General features: G+C 41.4%; 2 protein-coding genes across 2 annotated transcripts; one reads left to right on the plus strand and one right to left on the minus strand.

Moving 5' to 3' along the window:
* The first annotated feature begins 693 nt into the window (after positions 1 to 693).
* LOC134335819 (1-acylglycerol-3-phosphate O-acyltransferase ABHD5) lies at positions 694 to 5,014 on the plus strand. Its single transcript, XM_063018421.1, has 7 exons — positions 694 to 762; positions 1,578 to 1,663; positions 1,868 to 2,267; positions 2,414 to 2,568; positions 3,437 to 3,548; positions 4,350 to 4,536; positions 4,673 to 5,014. The coding sequence occupies exons 1-7, from the start codon at positions 722 to 724 to the stop codon at positions 4,832 to 4,834; spliced, it is 1,143 nt and encodes a 380-aa protein (XP_062874491.1). The 5' UTR covers positions 694 to 721; the 3' UTR covers positions 4,835 to 5,014.
* Positions 5,015 to 6,809: 1,795 nt separating this feature from the next.
* Positions 6,810 to 16,906, minus strand: topaz1 (testis and ovary specific TOPAZ 1). Its single transcript, XM_062984813.1, has 18 exons — positions 15,623 to 16,906; positions 15,474 to 15,538; positions 15,230 to 15,321; positions 15,046 to 15,145; positions 14,542 to 14,594; positions 14,383 to 14,469; positions 13,979 to 14,042; positions 13,528 to 13,679; positions 12,903 to 12,995; positions 12,678 to 12,793; positions 12,026 to 12,092; positions 11,115 to 11,286; positions 10,915 to 11,015; positions 10,290 to 10,455; positions 9,387 to 9,539; positions 8,823 to 9,026; positions 8,352 to 8,529; positions 6,810 to 7,549 (listed from the first exon to the last, which is right to left on the minus strand). Exons 1-18 carry the CDS (start codon positions 16,825 to 16,827, stop codon positions 7,342 to 7,344), a joined length of 3,276 nt encoding a protein of 1,091 aa, XP_062840883.1. The 5' UTR covers positions 16,828 to 16,906; the 3' UTR covers positions 6,810 to 7,341.
* Positions 16,907 to 17,753: the final 847 nt, after the last annotated feature.

The raw sequence follows: 17,753 nt of genomic DNA on the forward strand, positions 1-17,753 counted from the left end.
TATGGTCAAGGGTTTTAACTAAATACAATTTATCTATGTAGGGTTAAAGGCCTTACTCAGGAGTCCAACAGTGGTGCTTAAACTGGCAACCTTAAGATTATTACTCCAGTACCATAACCACTGAAATACCACTGATATTTCTTACATCACAACAATCCGAGTTTATTATTTGGTAGAGTTTCATGTACAAATAAATCAGCATTGCTTTTTGTGCATCAGTTGAATATAAAAGTACAATAAAGCTGCACCTCTGTGTGCAATCCAATTTCAAATAGTGTGTCTAGGTCTGAACTTTCTATCGAAACTGGTTGTGTATCATTTTATTATTGTGTTGGGTCCCCCCTGACCCCACTCCTTAATTGTGAGTTATTATAAAGATGTGACTTGTGATCGTCAGTCAGACACATGTAGCTCATGTCATATCGTATGTTGTCTTGCTGCATGTAGCTTGAATAAGCTTATCAAACATCGTCCGTCTCCCTGAAGTCTGGGGAGTAAAACAATACAAAATTACCCAACAAGTGTTTATGGAAATCAGCTCTATAAAAATAAAACAAATCAGATGCCAAACCAAGTGGGTTATACTGCTGCATCACGCTCCTGTGGGACCAGTGTGCAGTAATTTCCTAACTGAAATGAAGGTAAAAGGTCCATCGTTGCACTCGGCTGTTTTTCTCTAACTGGTTTGATTCAGTTATCAGAACAGCTTTACAAGAGCAACATGAACAGAGATCTGAAAGATTTAACAGAGTACAAACAGAGGTAAGAACGTTCTTTATATAAATATGTTCTGGCTTAGAGAATTGTTGTCTGTCAAGTTAGATCTATCCACACAAGTAACGTGCTTATCCCAGGTAAATTGAAGTATGTTTGGTATTTTCATGTAGAATTTAATCAAATACATTTCTTTAAGTTATTCTTTACAAACAAGACAAATAAATTATTTCATCTCTTACAATATTACAGTTCACTTATTCTTATGTTGTTTCTTTTTTAATCCTTATACAAAAACAGTCCTCAACAGTCATGGTCAAATATATTGTTCTTGTTTTGTGAGGACTATTTATTAATCATATAATGAGCTACACCTACATACTGTATTGATGCACTTTGTGGGTATACAAATACTGCCTGTAGCCTACATGTTGCCCTGTATGCTTTGTCACCCCTTCAACCTATCCATTAACAAAAAGTAACCCTGTAATGTAAAACATAGGGCAGGAGATGGGTGACAAAATGTACACAGTGACAGGTGGGCTACAGGCCGTAACTATTTACCCAAAAAGTAAATCTATTTGTAGGTGTAGCTCTAAAATGACCAATCACAACACAATTTTATGTATTGTTGGATTTTCAGGGTTTATTTTCTGTGCTCCTCAGAATAGCCACAACAGACCTGTAAGCTGTATTTAAGGATGTCTTTCAATCACTGTCATGATATAATGTGCAAGCATGTGTAAACTTTCTACTGTACTTCACTGTAACATAGTTTTATTAAGTACTTTGATATCATGAGTAAATAAGAAGGCATTAGAAGAAGTGTCCAGTCACTGTGTACGTAACTCTCTCTACCCCAGATCCTCATGGTACTCCAGTTTGTTACCATCTTGGAGCCCAAGCTCACTCGTTCACCTTAAAAATGCAGAGGACAGAATTCTTGACCGTAAGTCTGTCTACATAAACATACGTCTGTATATCCTGAAGGTTAGGAGCTTTTGGATTATTTACCAGCTACCCTGTAGAGTGGCATCAAGCTTTTTCAATGAGCTTCCACTGGAAATCACTATTAGTCCACATTTGATATCCACTAACAGTTGTTTAGCTTCTGATTCCTGAGGCTATAATATACCCTTAATGTTATTCTCAGCCATCAAGCTCAAGTACTCCAGAGGCCACGTCCCAATATCAGACGGGAACTACATCTGGACCCTCAGCTTCAATGCCCATAAATCCTGCCAGGCCTCAGCTGACAGGCACTCTTTAGTCCCTCTGGTGCTGCTGCACGGTTTTGGGTGCGGAGTGGGACTGTGGGTGAAAAACCTGACCGCCCTGGCGGAGTGTGGGAGACCGGTGCACGCCGTGGACCTGCTGGGTTTTGGGCGCAGCAGCCGAAAGTCAATAAGCACCGACGCCCATGAGGCAGAGGAGAAGTTTATCCGATTCCTGGAGGAATGGAGGGAGGCGATGGGTATAGAGCTCATGATTCTGTTGGGTCATGATCTGGGAGGGTACATCTCCACGGCTTACGCTCTCAAATACCCACACAGGTAAGCAAGTGTGTAACACAGGGATTAGCACCCTCTTCTCCAAGGATCGATTTGAACAGGTGCAGTGACCGACGTGTTCATCACAAATTAATGTGTCTCAGACACAACAGTATTTATACATTTTAATTTTTTACTAAATGATTTAGGGTGAAATGTCTGGTGCTGGTGGAACCGTGGGGTTTCCCAGAAAGACCAGAGATGCTGGAGTCGCACTGCTGGGTCCCATTCTGGATCAAGGTTCTGGGTAGAGCCATGAATACATTCAACCCTCTCGCTCTGCTCAGGGTGATCGGCCCACTGGGTAGAGAGACACACACACACACACACACCCACACACACAAGCTGATATACACTGATCAGCCATAACATTAAAACCACCTCCTTGTTTCTACACTCACTGTCCATTTTATCAGCTCCGCTTACCACATAGAAGCACTTTGTAGTTCTACAATTACTGACTGTAGTCCAGCAGTGTCTCTACATACCCTTTTAGCCTGCTTTCACCCTGTTCTTCAATGGTCAGGACTCCCACAGGACCACCACAGAGCAGGTATTATTTAGGCGGTGGATCAGACACAGCAGCGCTGCTGGAGTTTTTAAACACCTCACTGTCACTGCTGGACTGGGAATAGTCCACCAACCAAAAATATCCAGCCAACAGCGCCCCGTGACCACTGATGAAGGTCTAGAAGATGACCGACTCAAACAGCAGCAATAGATGAGCGATCGTCTCTGACTTTACATCTACAAGGTGGACCGACTAGGTAGGAGTGTCTCATAGAGTGGACAGTGAGTGGACACGGTGTTTAAAAACTCCTGCAGCGCTGCTGTGTCTGATCCACTCATACCAGCACAACACACACTAACACACCACCACCATGTCAGTGTCACTGCAGTGCTGAGAATGATCCACCACCTAAATAATACCTGCTCTGTGGTGGTCCTGACCACTGAAGAACAGGGTAAAAGCAGGCTAAAAGGGTATGTAGAGAAACAGATGGACTACAGTCAGTAATTGTAGATCTACAAAGTGCTTCTATATGGTAAGTGGAGCTGAAACAAGGAGGTGGTTCTAATGCTATGGCTGATCAGTGTATATAGGTTTATTCTAAATGCACGAGATGATGAGACCCAAACCAGTTTTCTTTCTCATTCACCTTATTTTTCAGGTCCGTTGTTGTTGCAGATTCTCAGATCTGACTTCAAGCAGAAATACTTCACAGTTTTCGATGACGACACCGTGCCCAAATACCTGTACCATCTTAATGTTCAGATACCCAGGTTAATACCCACATGTATTCATCTTTATTTATGACAAATACAGTTCTAAGTAAGGATGTGTTCTTACTGCAGAAAATATGTGATGTGATGTGCATTGGTAGTTACTAACAGGAGTATAAATCCAATTTTATTTTATTTTATCAATTATATTACATACTTCTTTCAACATTTTGGCAACAGTTTGAGGAATTGTGTACAAAATAAGATCCATAAAGACATGATTTGATTGGGTTTGCTGTGAAGGAACTCAAGCAGCCTGTCCCAAGTCCTGACCAGGTCTGTTTGACCTACATCAATGCTCTTTAAAAAACTTATAAAAGCTCTTTTGATTGAATTCCCACAGATACACTTACATTTTGTGAAAAGACTTGAAGGCTTTAACAGTAAAGGCTGTTAAAGACGTATAGAAGAGTGTGCCGCTCAATAATAATGCGGTATGGTATTAAAATGGGATGTGCAACAAGCACATGGTAAGGTGTCCACATACTTTTGCCCGTATAGTGTATAGTGATAAAACTACATATGAAAATTAGTTAGTACTTAAATGCTGGTGATCTAGAGCCTACGTGTTCATAAGTAAGGTGCCAATAATAAAAAAAAAACCCTAATGTGCTTGTCCCGGGTTCTATACGATGAGATGTCTAAAGCCAGGAAACCAACATTACCTAAGAAACAAGTCAAATGCCAAAAACACAGCCTGTGGGAGGGTCAAGTAAAGTGCAGTAAAGTGCAGGCTTAGTAGGTATATTACTAGAATGCCACAAAAATGACCCAAGCTTTTGTTTTCTACTTTATTTGCAGTGGTGAGACGGCATTTAAGAGCATGACAATCTCGTATGGCTGGGCCCAGCGACCCATGATGCACCGCATTGGGATGATTAGTTCGGCGATCCCCATCTCCATCATTTGTGGTTCCCGCTCCTGTATCGACGGCCACTCGGGACAAGCCATTCAAGAAATGCGTCCCAATTCGCACACGAACGTTATCGTAAGTGAAGAGACTTGAACTCTTTAAACTTAAAGCTTTATTTAATACTACAGTATAATGACGATTTCATAAAAACAAAGACAGTAATGAATGTATTGTAAGTACTAACAATATACTCACGCTCACCTCGCTACAGGTCATCAGAGGGGCCGGCCACTACGTGTTTGCAGACCAAGCAGACGACTTTAACCAGGCCGTGCTGAAGATCTGCAGGGACGCTGATAACAACAAGGATGCCAGAGTGTGCAAGAGAGAAAACCGGAACACAAAAAGAGAAGGGATAGAGGAGAACGAGTGAAGAAAGGCAGAAACAAATGTATATCAACCTAAGATCATTGTTTACTATGTTTACAGCATTTAGCAGACATGCTTATCCTAAAGCATAAACATATTCATACTCAGTAATTGCTGGTTAACGTGTTTTCAAATACAATATATGGCCAAAAGTATGAGGACATCCCTCCTAATAAATGATATCAGGACTGTCAAACACAACTATTGCTATCAAGTGTATAAATCCAATTACATTCAATGATCTTATATACCGCTTTCAATATTTTGCCGACAGCTTGAGGAATTGTGTACAAAATGAGCTCCACAAAGCCCTGATTTGATTGGGTTTGCTGTGGAAGGAATCCATTAGCCTGCACAAAGATTACCCTGACCGTAAGATTACTGGACACCTTAGCCATAAATTAAAATGAGGATTTGATGCAAGTGTGATTCCTTCCCAATAGCAAGCGTAATAATAATAATAATAATACAATTTTATTTGAAAAGCGCCTTTCATGACACCCAAGGACACTGTACAATAAAAATAAAGAAAATCTAAGCAAAATTATGAATAAAATACACATTTACAAACATGGAAAACACCAAACATGTGGAACAGCTCTGGGTCACCCAAAAGCCAGCTGGAAAAGATGAGTTTTAAGATGGGTTTTGAACACAGCTGCAGATAAGCAGGCACGTAGCTCAAGAGGGAGACTATTCCACAACTTGGGGCCTGCGACACTAAAAGCCCTGTTACCAAAAGTACGTAATTTAGAGGGGGGAACTTTTAACAGATGCAAGGTGGACGAGCGAAGAGACCGAGCTGGAGAATATGATGTTAGCAGACTTCCAAGGTATGAAGGTGCGAGGCCGTGTACAGATCTAAAAACCAGCACCAACAGTTTATATTGTATTCTGTATTCGTAACAGCAAAATAAGTGAAATTTACACATACATGCAGCAAGAGGGGAACGTAAACAGAAGGAGTGTTAAGAGTACGGCCTGAATTCATCCTGTCCTGCTTTTTTACTGCCCAGCTTTTACATCCATAAAGAAGCACAGAGACGACCTGGACGGTTCCGATCTTTTATCTTTTTAATTTGAGAAGGTATTAAGTTTAATATGCAAACACACATTAGAATGAGGCAGCGATTAGTGTTAGGACTGTAAAAGTCCTTTAAAAAACCTGTAAAACTATTATGGGCTGTAGTATTGTATCAAATCTGTTAAAGATTTTATTAGGTTTCATTTCCTAGTGCTTTCTGTTTAAGTGCTCTGTGTTTTGTTGATATTTCTGTGTGTGTGTGTGTGCTCACTTGCTGCTTTTCTTTAAGAATGAGGTAAAAGAGCAACATTTATGAGAACAACAAATGTCGAGTTACTGTTACAAAGTTCACCTGCACCCCTGAGAGAGGATTTTTGTGCCGCCAGTAAGTTATCTCTAAAATTGCACGTATTTCCTCGGCTGCTCCCGGTTAGGGGTCGTCGGCGGATCGTGATCCGCATTATTGATTTAGCAGTTTTTACGCCGGATGCCCTCCCTGACACGACCCTCCCTATTTACCCGGGGGCTTGGGACCGGCACTACAACGCACTGGTTTATGCATCCTAGCGGCCGGGTACCTATAGGACTCCGATTAGCCTGGCTGCATGTTTTTGGACTGTGGGAGGACACCGGAGCACCCGGAAGGAAACCCACGCGGACACGGGGAGAACATGCAAACTCCGCACAGAAAGGACCCGGACCGCCCCGCCTGGGGATCGAACCCAGGACCTTCTTGCTGTGAGGCGACAGTGCTACCCACTTAGCCACCGTGCCGCCCCTAAAATTGCACGTTATTAATGTAGTAAAAATAAGGAATACCCGTCCAAGGCGTGGCCCTGACCAGGATAAAGCGGTTGATAAAAATAAAAATGCATTCATGCTAAAAAATAAACACATAAGATGAAAAACACGCTTCGTCATTGATGCATATTATGCTTTACACATGATACTGAGATTTTATCAAGGTATTAAATTTGCGTGTTTATTTTTTTAAACATTTATAACAACATTTGAAAATAAAACAAACTGAAACTACAGTTTTTTGAAAATAAGAAGTTGGACACACACACACACACACACGAGAATGTCCCACCTACAACGCTTTCTCAAAACCTTCTTGGGTCATTTGTTTAATCCCAGTCAACAATAAAACAAACAGCTAAACAACAAACGAAATACAAACGGCATCAACGTCACTGATGCAAAACAAATTTTCAGTATGAAATCTTGGCCCACGGTTTTCGTTCAGGTCTGAAAGATGAACTTAACAAAACGGAGCTTTAAGGTTCACAAGTCAGACAAAGAAATATAAAATCAGAGCTTAGAAAAGCACATCTCTGAATCGAAAAAGACAAATCACTCAAGTTTCACTTTCCTTAATCAGTCGGTCTAGAAGAGAAGCTCTGTTATCTGAGCTGTAGTGGCAGGGATTTACAGGGATAAATATTGTTTTAAGCATCATTTTTGTTGAAATAGAGCCTGTGACGTTAAGGCCACATCTCCTGGGCCCAGCTGCGGTTATGCGAGAGCCACTTAGCTGCTGAGCCTCGGTCCAGATGAAAGAGCTGCTCCTGCTCCTGACTGACGGCCGTGTAGCGGATGCTCAGCTTGGGGTTCGGGATCAGCGCTGCGGACAGCAGACGACATCCGGCCGCCAGATACGCGCTCTCCATCGATCCCTCACTGCAGGAGCCACTATAAAGCACAGACGGTGAATAATAACCCTCGTAATTGCTTCTACGTTTGTAGACGAGCACTGAAATAGTTTAATAAACCTCAAGCTAGTTATGAGATTCAGCAAACTGACCTGATTTAAGAAAACTTTGCATGTTACACTTAATTATTTCAGTGTTTGTTCATTTTTTTAGCCTCGTAGGGTCAGATCGTCACTCTGAGAGTCTGTCAGTTGATTTTGGCATAATGATAAATGAGAACAAAGACTTAATAGTGAGGAAACCAAACCAGCATGAATTATTATTATTATAATTATTATTATCTACAGATCCTGAAGGTAAAGCTTAAAGCTTTAATAGCACCTAAGCAACCGTGGTCCAATTTTCCTACTTCTGTTTTAATACTATGTTTAATTACTGCACTTCAAATGGTTAAACAACATCTAGCCCAGATGCTGCCGTTTAGGATGCAGCCAATACAGTAAAATATGCATTAAACGCTGTATTAAAACTCTGAGAACTGGAAAATATTTCCAGACGTGGCTGGTCTATCGACTTTCCCTCAACAGCTTCCGCTACTGAGTGAAAAGACTGCATCAAAACAGCCCAGGCATTGAAAAGTGCACTTGTCAGACCCCTGAATACAGGAACAGCTGAAAAAGAATACACATAAATGCAAATTTTACACATAATGTGTTGTTGTTTTAAATAATAATCAAATCCCACACACCCTCTTGCTGTACGAACATGCATGTGCCACCATGCAAACGTATAATCAACCTTAAACCCGATGTAAACAACAGTGCAAAAGCAAGCACACCTACCGTTTCAGGGTGATGAGCAGAGGCTGGGAAACATCAGTGGGGTTTTGAAGGATGGAACCAACTCGGGTAATAAACATCTCAAATGCCAGAGTCATCTCGATCTCAGAGAGACTACAGGGCAGGTCCAACGAGTCCTTTTCTAATACTACGGCCGAGTAATATCCTGCAGAATGAGCACCTGGCAGGTGGAAAATGCTCATTAAGCATTAATATGTTGGTTTAAACTTCCATGACACTTAAAAGGGATCAATTTTGACAACAACAACAAAAAATAACTAAAGTTTTCCAATAGCAAAACAATCAGAACTGGATTCCATTTAAACGTTCACCTTCAGTTGTTATAATTCATTTGAACAGCTCCAATTCAAAGAGAGTAAATGACTATTGTACAAACCACACTGAAAATAATCTAAATTGTTCTAAATTCAGTAAAATAACTGGTCTCTATGAACCATAACTGAGTGGACTCACATTTGAAGAGCGTCCTGGCGCGGCTCCACGCGTTCTGCTTCCCCAGCTTGTGGATCAGGTGGTGAAGCTCCGTCGTGTCCACATGGATTTTCTGAATCAGCATAAATTCTAGGGTGTCCGCTGCAACCGGCAGCACCTGATTCGTCACACACCTTTGCAGGTGCGCGTTAAACACACTGCTGTACTCGCCTGGCTGAACACCATCTGACCGGGGATACACACAGCATGATCTTTAAGTTAACATGCAGACACATCACGGGGTTCACAGAGGTACTACAGGGGGTTGAGAGTGTTATAAAACAATAACGTAAAGAGAGGATGTATCGATGAATGTGATGTAGGCTACTGGTGTTCCTAATAATGTGGTCTATCAGTGTAGGTGTATGTTAAACTGAAAAAAGAAAGTACATTTGCTTTAAAGTTCAGATATTAAAATAACCGAGGCTCGCTAAAGAGGGCTGCTCAAGCAGAAAAAAAAACCAGAACAATCTAAGATAAGTAGAAAAAAACCCAATAATAATTACTGTATTTAAAAAAGACGAAGGACTGGATCACAAGACTCACCGACCGGCTGGCTGAGACCCGGCAGGTTGGTCAGAACCTCCAGCGTGTCTCTGTGTGATGTTTTACCAGCGAGCTGAATGAGAACTGTCCTGCGATTATGCACGTCTCCCTCGTCGCACGGCCACGCGCTTGAGGTCACGAACCAATCGTTATCTACAAATTCGGTGGCACAAAAAAACCCAAAATACAAAGACTGCTTCATCCTAAATGTATTTGGCAAAATCTGTACCCCTATTAATGACAGGGTGAACCAATGGAACAGCAAGATTTACACCACTGTAAGCTGTAATGATTCACTGATCTTTCATTGACGTACACTTTATGGACAAAAGTTTTGGGACACGTCTTAAACCACAGGTGTATAAAATCAAGCACCTAGCCCTGCAGTCTGCCTCTATAAACATTTGTGGATATTTTATTTATTGATTAGGATTTAAACGTCAAGTTTTACACACTTCGGTTACATTAATTTTAGGACAGGTAGTTACTTGGTTACACAAGATTCATCAGTTTAAGTTAATGTCAAACAGCCATGGGAAATGGGAAATTTTGCAGGTCTTTGGACTGTAGGCGGAAACTGGAGCTCCCGGAGGAAACATGCAAACTCCACACAGAGAGGCGACAGTGCTACCCACCAGCAGTAGTACCGATAACAAATTCACACAGATTGAACCCTTAACAGCCTTTAAACACAAATAAATGAGGGAAAACCCATGAGTTGCCAATCTCAATGTATATTTAAAAACCTGTTCCACACTGTACGAAAGTAACACAGGTCTGTGTTCTGCAAATCATTTTGTTTCACACAGCTAAGATGATCAACCAGCTCATTTAGCCCTAGAGGCTCCCGACTCTTCGGGTTCAGCTACCATCAGCTGAGAAGTCCTGAACGCTGGTCGTTACCTCTGAGCATGTTCAGCGCCCCCTCGATGCTGCCACTGTTGAGGAAGAGCTCTGCGGCCATCGTGACCAGCTGACATCGAGAGGGTTCGTCCTCGCTGCTGAAAAAGCCTTTAAGTGTGAAGAATTCGATCTGTAGCCTAGACATTACGCCCACCACTTTCATACCCTACTCACACAAACCGACACATTGCATTAAAAACAGAGAAAATCCTCAAATCCTGCAAGAAATATTTTACATACAGACGAACCAATTCCTCCATGATGCTGAGAAGATAAATATATACAAAATCTAATCTAATTTAGCTACACCAATAATCATGGAGTAGGGTTGTACTGTTAGTGGGTTAGTTTGCTCATCATGAGAACACATCCCTATTATTTGGACTTTGACATTTACAGTTCAGTTCCATCCACTTGTGCCTGTGTTAATGTGACAAGACCTCGTGTTTTTCACTCCTCGTGTTCTTATACTACCTATCTGAATAGAATTTGAAACCATGACGCAAAGATGATAATCAGAAAGGGGGCAAAATACTTTCTCACAGCCTAGAAAAGTTGAGAGTTACTTCGGCACTAAACCTGGGAAGCAGGTTTTTAATTAAAAAAAATAAAAGACATGACACACCTTGCTCCAGTCTTGAGTTCTGTGATAGTTAAACATCAGTGAGACTCCCACTCGCCCCAGGAAGCTTTTAACCAGTCCATCTGATGGCACGCTCTCACATACTAGGAAGTACCGCACACACACACACACACACACACACTTTCTTTAATCTAAAGTATAGCTAGCTAAAACAAACGGCCGTGCCAACCATGTACGAATACCTGACGCAGCGAACGGCTCAAAGGGCAGAGTCAACTTGTCTTTGGGATCTTTCAGGAGTGCCATCGTGACACAGGAGCAGAACCTGGACAGCTCTACCGCACTGTGCCGGCCGTCACACACGGTGCAGAAGACACGTGCCAGCCCTGACCAATCCTCCTGCTGTTTAAATACCTGACCACACAAATAAAAAACATTTAAAAAACACCACATCTCATATCTAGACGATTTACTAGAGACATTTTTGAGCATACAGACGGACAGACGGACAGACGTACCCCGAGCTCAGTGACATTACTGACTTATTTGATATACAACATGAATCAGATTATTCTACTGTGCGGCAATTCTGTAAAAATCTACTTTTATTCTGTGAATAAAATATTGAGTGAATTTAATTAAATAATCATATTTCCATTTGTTTTTTTTGTTTTTTTTGAGGTGGCGCATCAAGCTATAAAAAGAAGTTTATATTTTGTTAGTCACATGGTGCTGTTCTAAGTGTTTTTGTGTCTGAGCTTCACTAATGTGACGATACGACTTACATTAACATCTAAGGCTCTTCACAGATGCTTTTATCCAAAAGGACTAAAAACAATGTAAACAACCGAGAGTTGGCCTTGCTCAGGGGTCCAACAGTATAACTTTGAGGTGGTGGGGCTTCGAACAACGTTCCGATCGCTAGTCCGGTACCTCAACTACTAGGCTACCACTGGCTGCCCTCTTACTAACTGGGCAGGACAAAGGTGACCAATGACGGTTTCAGATTGTACGAAACCAAGAACACAAGCTACTTTTTGCGCAATTAAATCAATGCTTTTATTTATGAATTGAAAACTAAACCACAGTCATGAACAAACAGGCAAACAAAAACAAAAATCATCAGACAGGAAGTGAAAGTAACATGTCTCACCTCTACTTGTACTACAGCCTGAGCCAACTCTGAGAGTTCAGCAGTTTGGGGATTCATGGCCAGAGCTCTGCTTGTACACACAGACACACATTAGTATAATAAAAGAGTAGAAATAAGGTTCTTAATCTATTTGGGACCAGCGATTCAATTTTAAGGGATTAAACATTGTGTAATCCTACCTACAATATTCCAAACCTAAGAAAATCTATTTTCTAAAGAATAATGTAATTTTATCACGCAAATTCATTATAATTATTCGTACAAGTGGTATTTCAGCACGATGAAATGAAAGAAGGAACAAGTTTTTCCTGTTTATCCCCTCTTACCTTAAGCATAAAAGATCTACCTTAAAATGAAATCAAGCTTTAATAGTAAACTATTAAATAAATATTTTAAAAGTTATTGAAGTTTAAAATATGCTGAATTGTTTCAATGTGCATCGTGTGTATGCTATTTAATATATGGAACAAAAATCAGTTTTTTATTATTTAGTAAAAGGTAAAAGTGTCAGTTTAACAGTTGTAGTGTGTAATGTGGGTTACACTTGATAAAATACAATTCGTTTTGAAGCAATCTGATGAATATTTTAAAAGTTATTGAGGTTTAAAATATGCTGAATTGTAAACGAACAGTAAACGTGAACTAGACCCACCGGCATTTCACCGCATGGAAGATCTCCAGATGATGTCTTGGTACATGAAGCATTCTGAGCTGGACCTGCATGATTTCACACTGTTCGACGCTGAACACACACCCCGCTTCTATGATCTACACATACACACAGTTTAAATGCTCTTCTGACACATCTGTAACCTTGTAGCATAAAGCATAACTATCAATATTTCAGATCAAGAGTTTAGAAATGTGCCCAAGTTACCTTAGAAGTGAGAAGTATAAGCTCTGGTACAAAACTGTGGAAGCCTCTCTCTCGAACATGTTTATAAAGCGCAATCACAAACTCAGGGTGAGGCTGAGGACACACATATACACACACACATAATGGATTAATCAAAATGAATATGTTTTATTCATTTTCCCTTCAAAACAGTGGAAACATTTTATATTGTTATTACAGTGGAACAGCTTGCGTGAGCATAATGCTAAGAGTCACAGGGCCTGAGATCCAGGGGTTTGAATCCTGGACTGAACTCATACAGATGATAGATGGTGTTACGTGAACCTGGCCATTAAAAACACACATATCAGAGCATCCTTAGTGCCGGTCCTAAGCCCAGATAAATATGTGGGTTGTGTCAGGAAGCGCTTATGATGTAAAAACTGTGCCAAATCAAATATATGGACAGATAATCCACAGTGACGACCGCTACCGGGAACAGCCAAAATAAATAATCAAAAGCAGAGGCTGTGGACTTTAAGCTCCAAGTAAAATGACATTTTATTCATGTAACCAGTAACAAAATGACCACAAGAGCCCTGATATTATTTTATAGCAAATAATAACAACTCGGCATAACATACAGGTTACACCAGCACCCACTCACGGTTCTCTTGTGTGAAAGAAGTGTGTTGATGACCGACACAAGGTCCCCGAGAAGCGCCAGGCTGAGCAGAGATGAAAGCAGAGAGTTTACTATGTTCTGACTGAAACTCACACCGGGAAAATTAGTCCTGTAATAGCCAACAAATACCTCCACTGCAGGAAGACAAAGAGGGGAGAGAAGGGTCACATTTAAAATCCAAAAACATCACAAATAACATCCATAAATAAGTACGAGGACGCCCTAATTATTGTTTTATTGTATTATTATAAGCAAAGTGAGAATTAAAATGACTGAACACAATAAGCAGAATAATTTACACAGGTCTGGCTTTATCCTACGCAAATTAACAGTGATTATCATGCAGTCCTAATACAGAGAAGCACTTTTACAGTCCTAACATAAATAAATTAAAGACATTCAGCCTTTTGTAAGACAATGACAGTTGTCTTACCAGCTCGCTGTACTATGGGAGTATTTCCATTACGACAAAACTTCTGCACAGTGTTCATGCAAAACTGCAGCAAAAAACAGGTCAATCAAATACAAAGTAAATAAAGTAAGCGCCAAAATATTAGGTACACCCATCAAAGCCTAACCGACTGTGTTTTTATATCGGGTACAACCACATTATGCGCCATGCCGTATCAAAAATACAGTTTATAAACTGTAGTCCATCTTTTTTGCTCAATTTATCAAATATCAGGTTACACAGAGAAATCTGTAGCATAGATCAATACTTGGGTGTAACGAAGCTTAAGGTAAAGCAGTTTAATCAAATCCCAGGCTATTATTCCTACTCTTTAGCATACAGAGATGGGCAACGACAACAGAAAGGTTGCGAGGTCCAATACGCACCTGCTCGTCATCATCCCTGGGTAGATGAAGGAACCAGCACACAGTCCTTAGGCACACACAGTGTTCACTGAAGTAAAACCAGCAGTACTGTCAGGAGGAGAAGAAAATTAGGTCCTGGCTTTAATCTGTGCTTAAACGCATTAAGAGCGGGTTACTCACAGAAGACGGCAACGGTCTGACCACACTGACGTCTTTCCCAGCCATGGTACGAACTGCACAAAGAGCATTCCTGACATTACAGACTGCTTAAAAAGACATATCCTACTCCTGCATATTCATACAATTTGTGTTTCTGTATCATCGTAATGCAAACAAATACATAATTTCTATTTATTTGGGCTTGGGACCAGCACTAAGGGTGCACTGTACATGTACCATCAATGGATAGGTTCACGTGATGCCCCAAGCCTTCTGTATGTGAGCCCAGCCCAGGATTCAAACCCCCAGAACACATTTTATAATGGGGGAAAAACCAATATTAACAAAATTGAACGTTGAAAATGTGGCATGTAGTCAATTTACAGCACATTTCATATTTTCTTCTTTCAGTTAAATTGTGGACGCTGGTGTGGCACAGCAATAAAATACTCAAATTTGGTGTGAGGTGTCTAAACTTCAGCCTAAGACTGTATGGGGTGAGTGTGTATACCCATGTATACCCACCTTGGTTGCGCGAATCCACCACCAGTCTGTCCGCAGTGTTATTAACGTTCAGATCACTGGTGTCCTCGTTAACCAGGTTATTATTAGAGTCCATGCTTTTCTAAAGGGAGACACAATGCTGTATGTGAGGACCAGAATTTTGGGTTGCAGGCTAACAATAATCAGTGTGACATTTTGAACTGACATGTTCTTGGTTGACTATAGGTTTTACTGGACACCAGCTTCGGGAGTGGACCAGGTGACTTTCTGTGTCCTGAGCAAGTTCATTTCCCTTCCCTGTGTGACAATAGATAAGACACACAGTTCAATAAAAAAGCTTTAGAACAAAGTAGTTCTCCTTGATCAGATTGGGGGGTTGTCAAAGTCGCAGTGGATTCACAATTGGGAATTGGAAATGACTAAATTGGGAGATTAAAAAGTGCAGTAACCTGTGCAGTAATCTTCCCGATTCACTGGGCCCAGATCATCAGGAGTCTGGACGGTTTTCTTGGAGCTTTATGAGAAATAAAAGACAATACATTTTAAACCACATACAACATAGCATGCATCAGCTCAAACGCACCTCAAACATACACACCTCTGTGACTCCAAGTCCCAGACTATCTTGTGACCTCTGACTGGTGTCTTCTCAGTTTGAAAGCTCACTTTCTTCCCCCTGTGCACCGAAACTGGACGGTCCTTGGGGTCTAAACTTCCCGACCCTTCCACGTCGATACCTCCAAAGAGATCGGGGTCATCCTGAATGACATCAAGCACTATAGCGTCCTCCTCGTACGCTCGCACTACGTCCAGATCACAGCCGTTAAACACGGAGCACTCTGGGGCAGGATGGGGTGAATTAGCCTTGCCGATGTCACCCATCTCATCGCGCGCTGGGTCATCTACGTCCAGCTGGTCAGCATGAGACAGGCTACTGGTGTCGTCTTCATCGCTGGAAACGGAGGAGGACGAGAGGTCCTCGCTGGCTGAAGTGTCGAAGCACTTCCATTTTCTTCCCGCAGTCAATTTTGGCTCTGAGGTTTTGGTTTTCAAACAATCCAGGCTGCCTTCAACATCAGGTACATCAGAATTCGCTTCGGGTTCGTCTGTCAATAAAGTAGGCGAGTTTGGTTCCACAACTGAGGACAGCGTCGTGGTCAAAGTCTGTGGTTCGAAATTGGACGTTTCATTTTCAGTATTATCTACATGCATACTTATTGAAGTCTTCGAGGGCCAATCTGCAGAGGAACTGCAAACATTAACAGAGTTTGTGTGTGGAACGGTGGCTGATTCAAGTGCAAGAATGATCTTTAAAACACCATTTATTCTGGACGGAGAGTCATGCCCACTGTTGTCCTTCTGAGTACTTTGTATAGACGTACAAACACTTTTAGCAGCCAAGCTATGTGGTTTATGTTGAAGAATTCGTTCTGACTCTTCAGGAGGTGAAAGCATTTTGTTGGCATCGCTACAGCCCTCCTCAGAATATTGTACTGGGTGTTCTGAAAGATCTTTATGCGCCTTTTCAAGTGCTTGAGCGTCTGCTTCTGCTTCTATTTCCTTCGGTTCTTCACACGAGTCCTTCCCAACTGGGCATTCTGAGGCTACACTGGTACAGGTTTGCATGTCACTCGAGTCTGTTGAGTTCACATTCCCACAAGGGCTGACATGGACAGATTCAAATGTGCTTCCTTGATTGTTCTGGAATTCCGTTGAACCTTTTGAAACCTCACTTGGTCTTTCATGATTCTGTGCCACAGCTCTTTGGTTGCATGATTTAAGAACTTGAAGACTTTGGTTCATGTTGTTTTCAGTGTCATATTTTCTCCTCTCCTGAAGCACTTGAGAATCTGGCTTGATTTTGCTTATTTCTGCAGTCAGCTTTTGCCCCGGAGAATTATGATTGACGGTGCTTATGTCATTAAGCCAGGGAACTGTAAGACCTTCTCTCATGTTCTTCCCAATTGTGCAATTAGACGTCCTGCTGAGTCCAGTTTCCATGGTAGTGACCCTACGTTCTGTATCATGGAGCTTTGCTGAGGTCACATCTTTACAAGACTCAGAACAGACTGACTTGAGAGTTTTTTCAGGCTTTTTCAGGTATTCTGTAACATCTTTTGAAGCCTCCTCATGTACTGTAGAGTGTTTTTCCACTAGGCTGTTCTGAACCACTTTAAAGCCTTCTCTGGTGCAGTCAGAGTTGATACCCACTCCATCATCAGTGGCTGCAGAGATCTCAACCCAATGAGGGCCACCACGGACTGATGACAACTCACCAGGAGGTCCACGTCTGGGAAAGGGCCAAGACCTGCATGTACGGGCACATGATGAGTGAGGCGACGGTCTTAAGGCAGTGGTTCTTTGGCATGAAAACTCAGAAAAGCTTGCTTCTTCATCTGAACTCTCATTCATAGAGCCCACCACAGATTGTTCAAACGTTTTGGTGTTTTCTAAAATAACCTTTGGTGATGGAGAGTTTGAGTTTGCTTCATTTAGTTTTGTAGATTGTATCCCGTCTGTAATTTTAAGATCTTTAAGCAGCTCTCTTATTTCTTCACCTGTGCATTCAGAGGTTCTAAAGGGACATTTTGGCAGGTTACAAACCCCATGTACAGACTCCAGAACATTTCCAGGATTTTTTATGCATTCTGATTGATCTATTGAAGCTTTCTTGGGCACTGGGGAATCTTGTTTCATCATCTTTTGGTTATTTTGTGCACCAGTGCTTT

Source organism: Trichomycterus rosablanca, chromosome 22 (assembly GCF_030014385.1).
Source record: "Trichomycterus rosablanca isolate fTriRos1 chromosome 22, fTriRos1.hap1, whole genome shotgun sequence".
Lineage (NCBI taxonomy): Eukaryota > Metazoa > Chordata > Actinopteri > Siluriformes > Trichomycteridae > Trichomycterus > Trichomycterus rosablanca.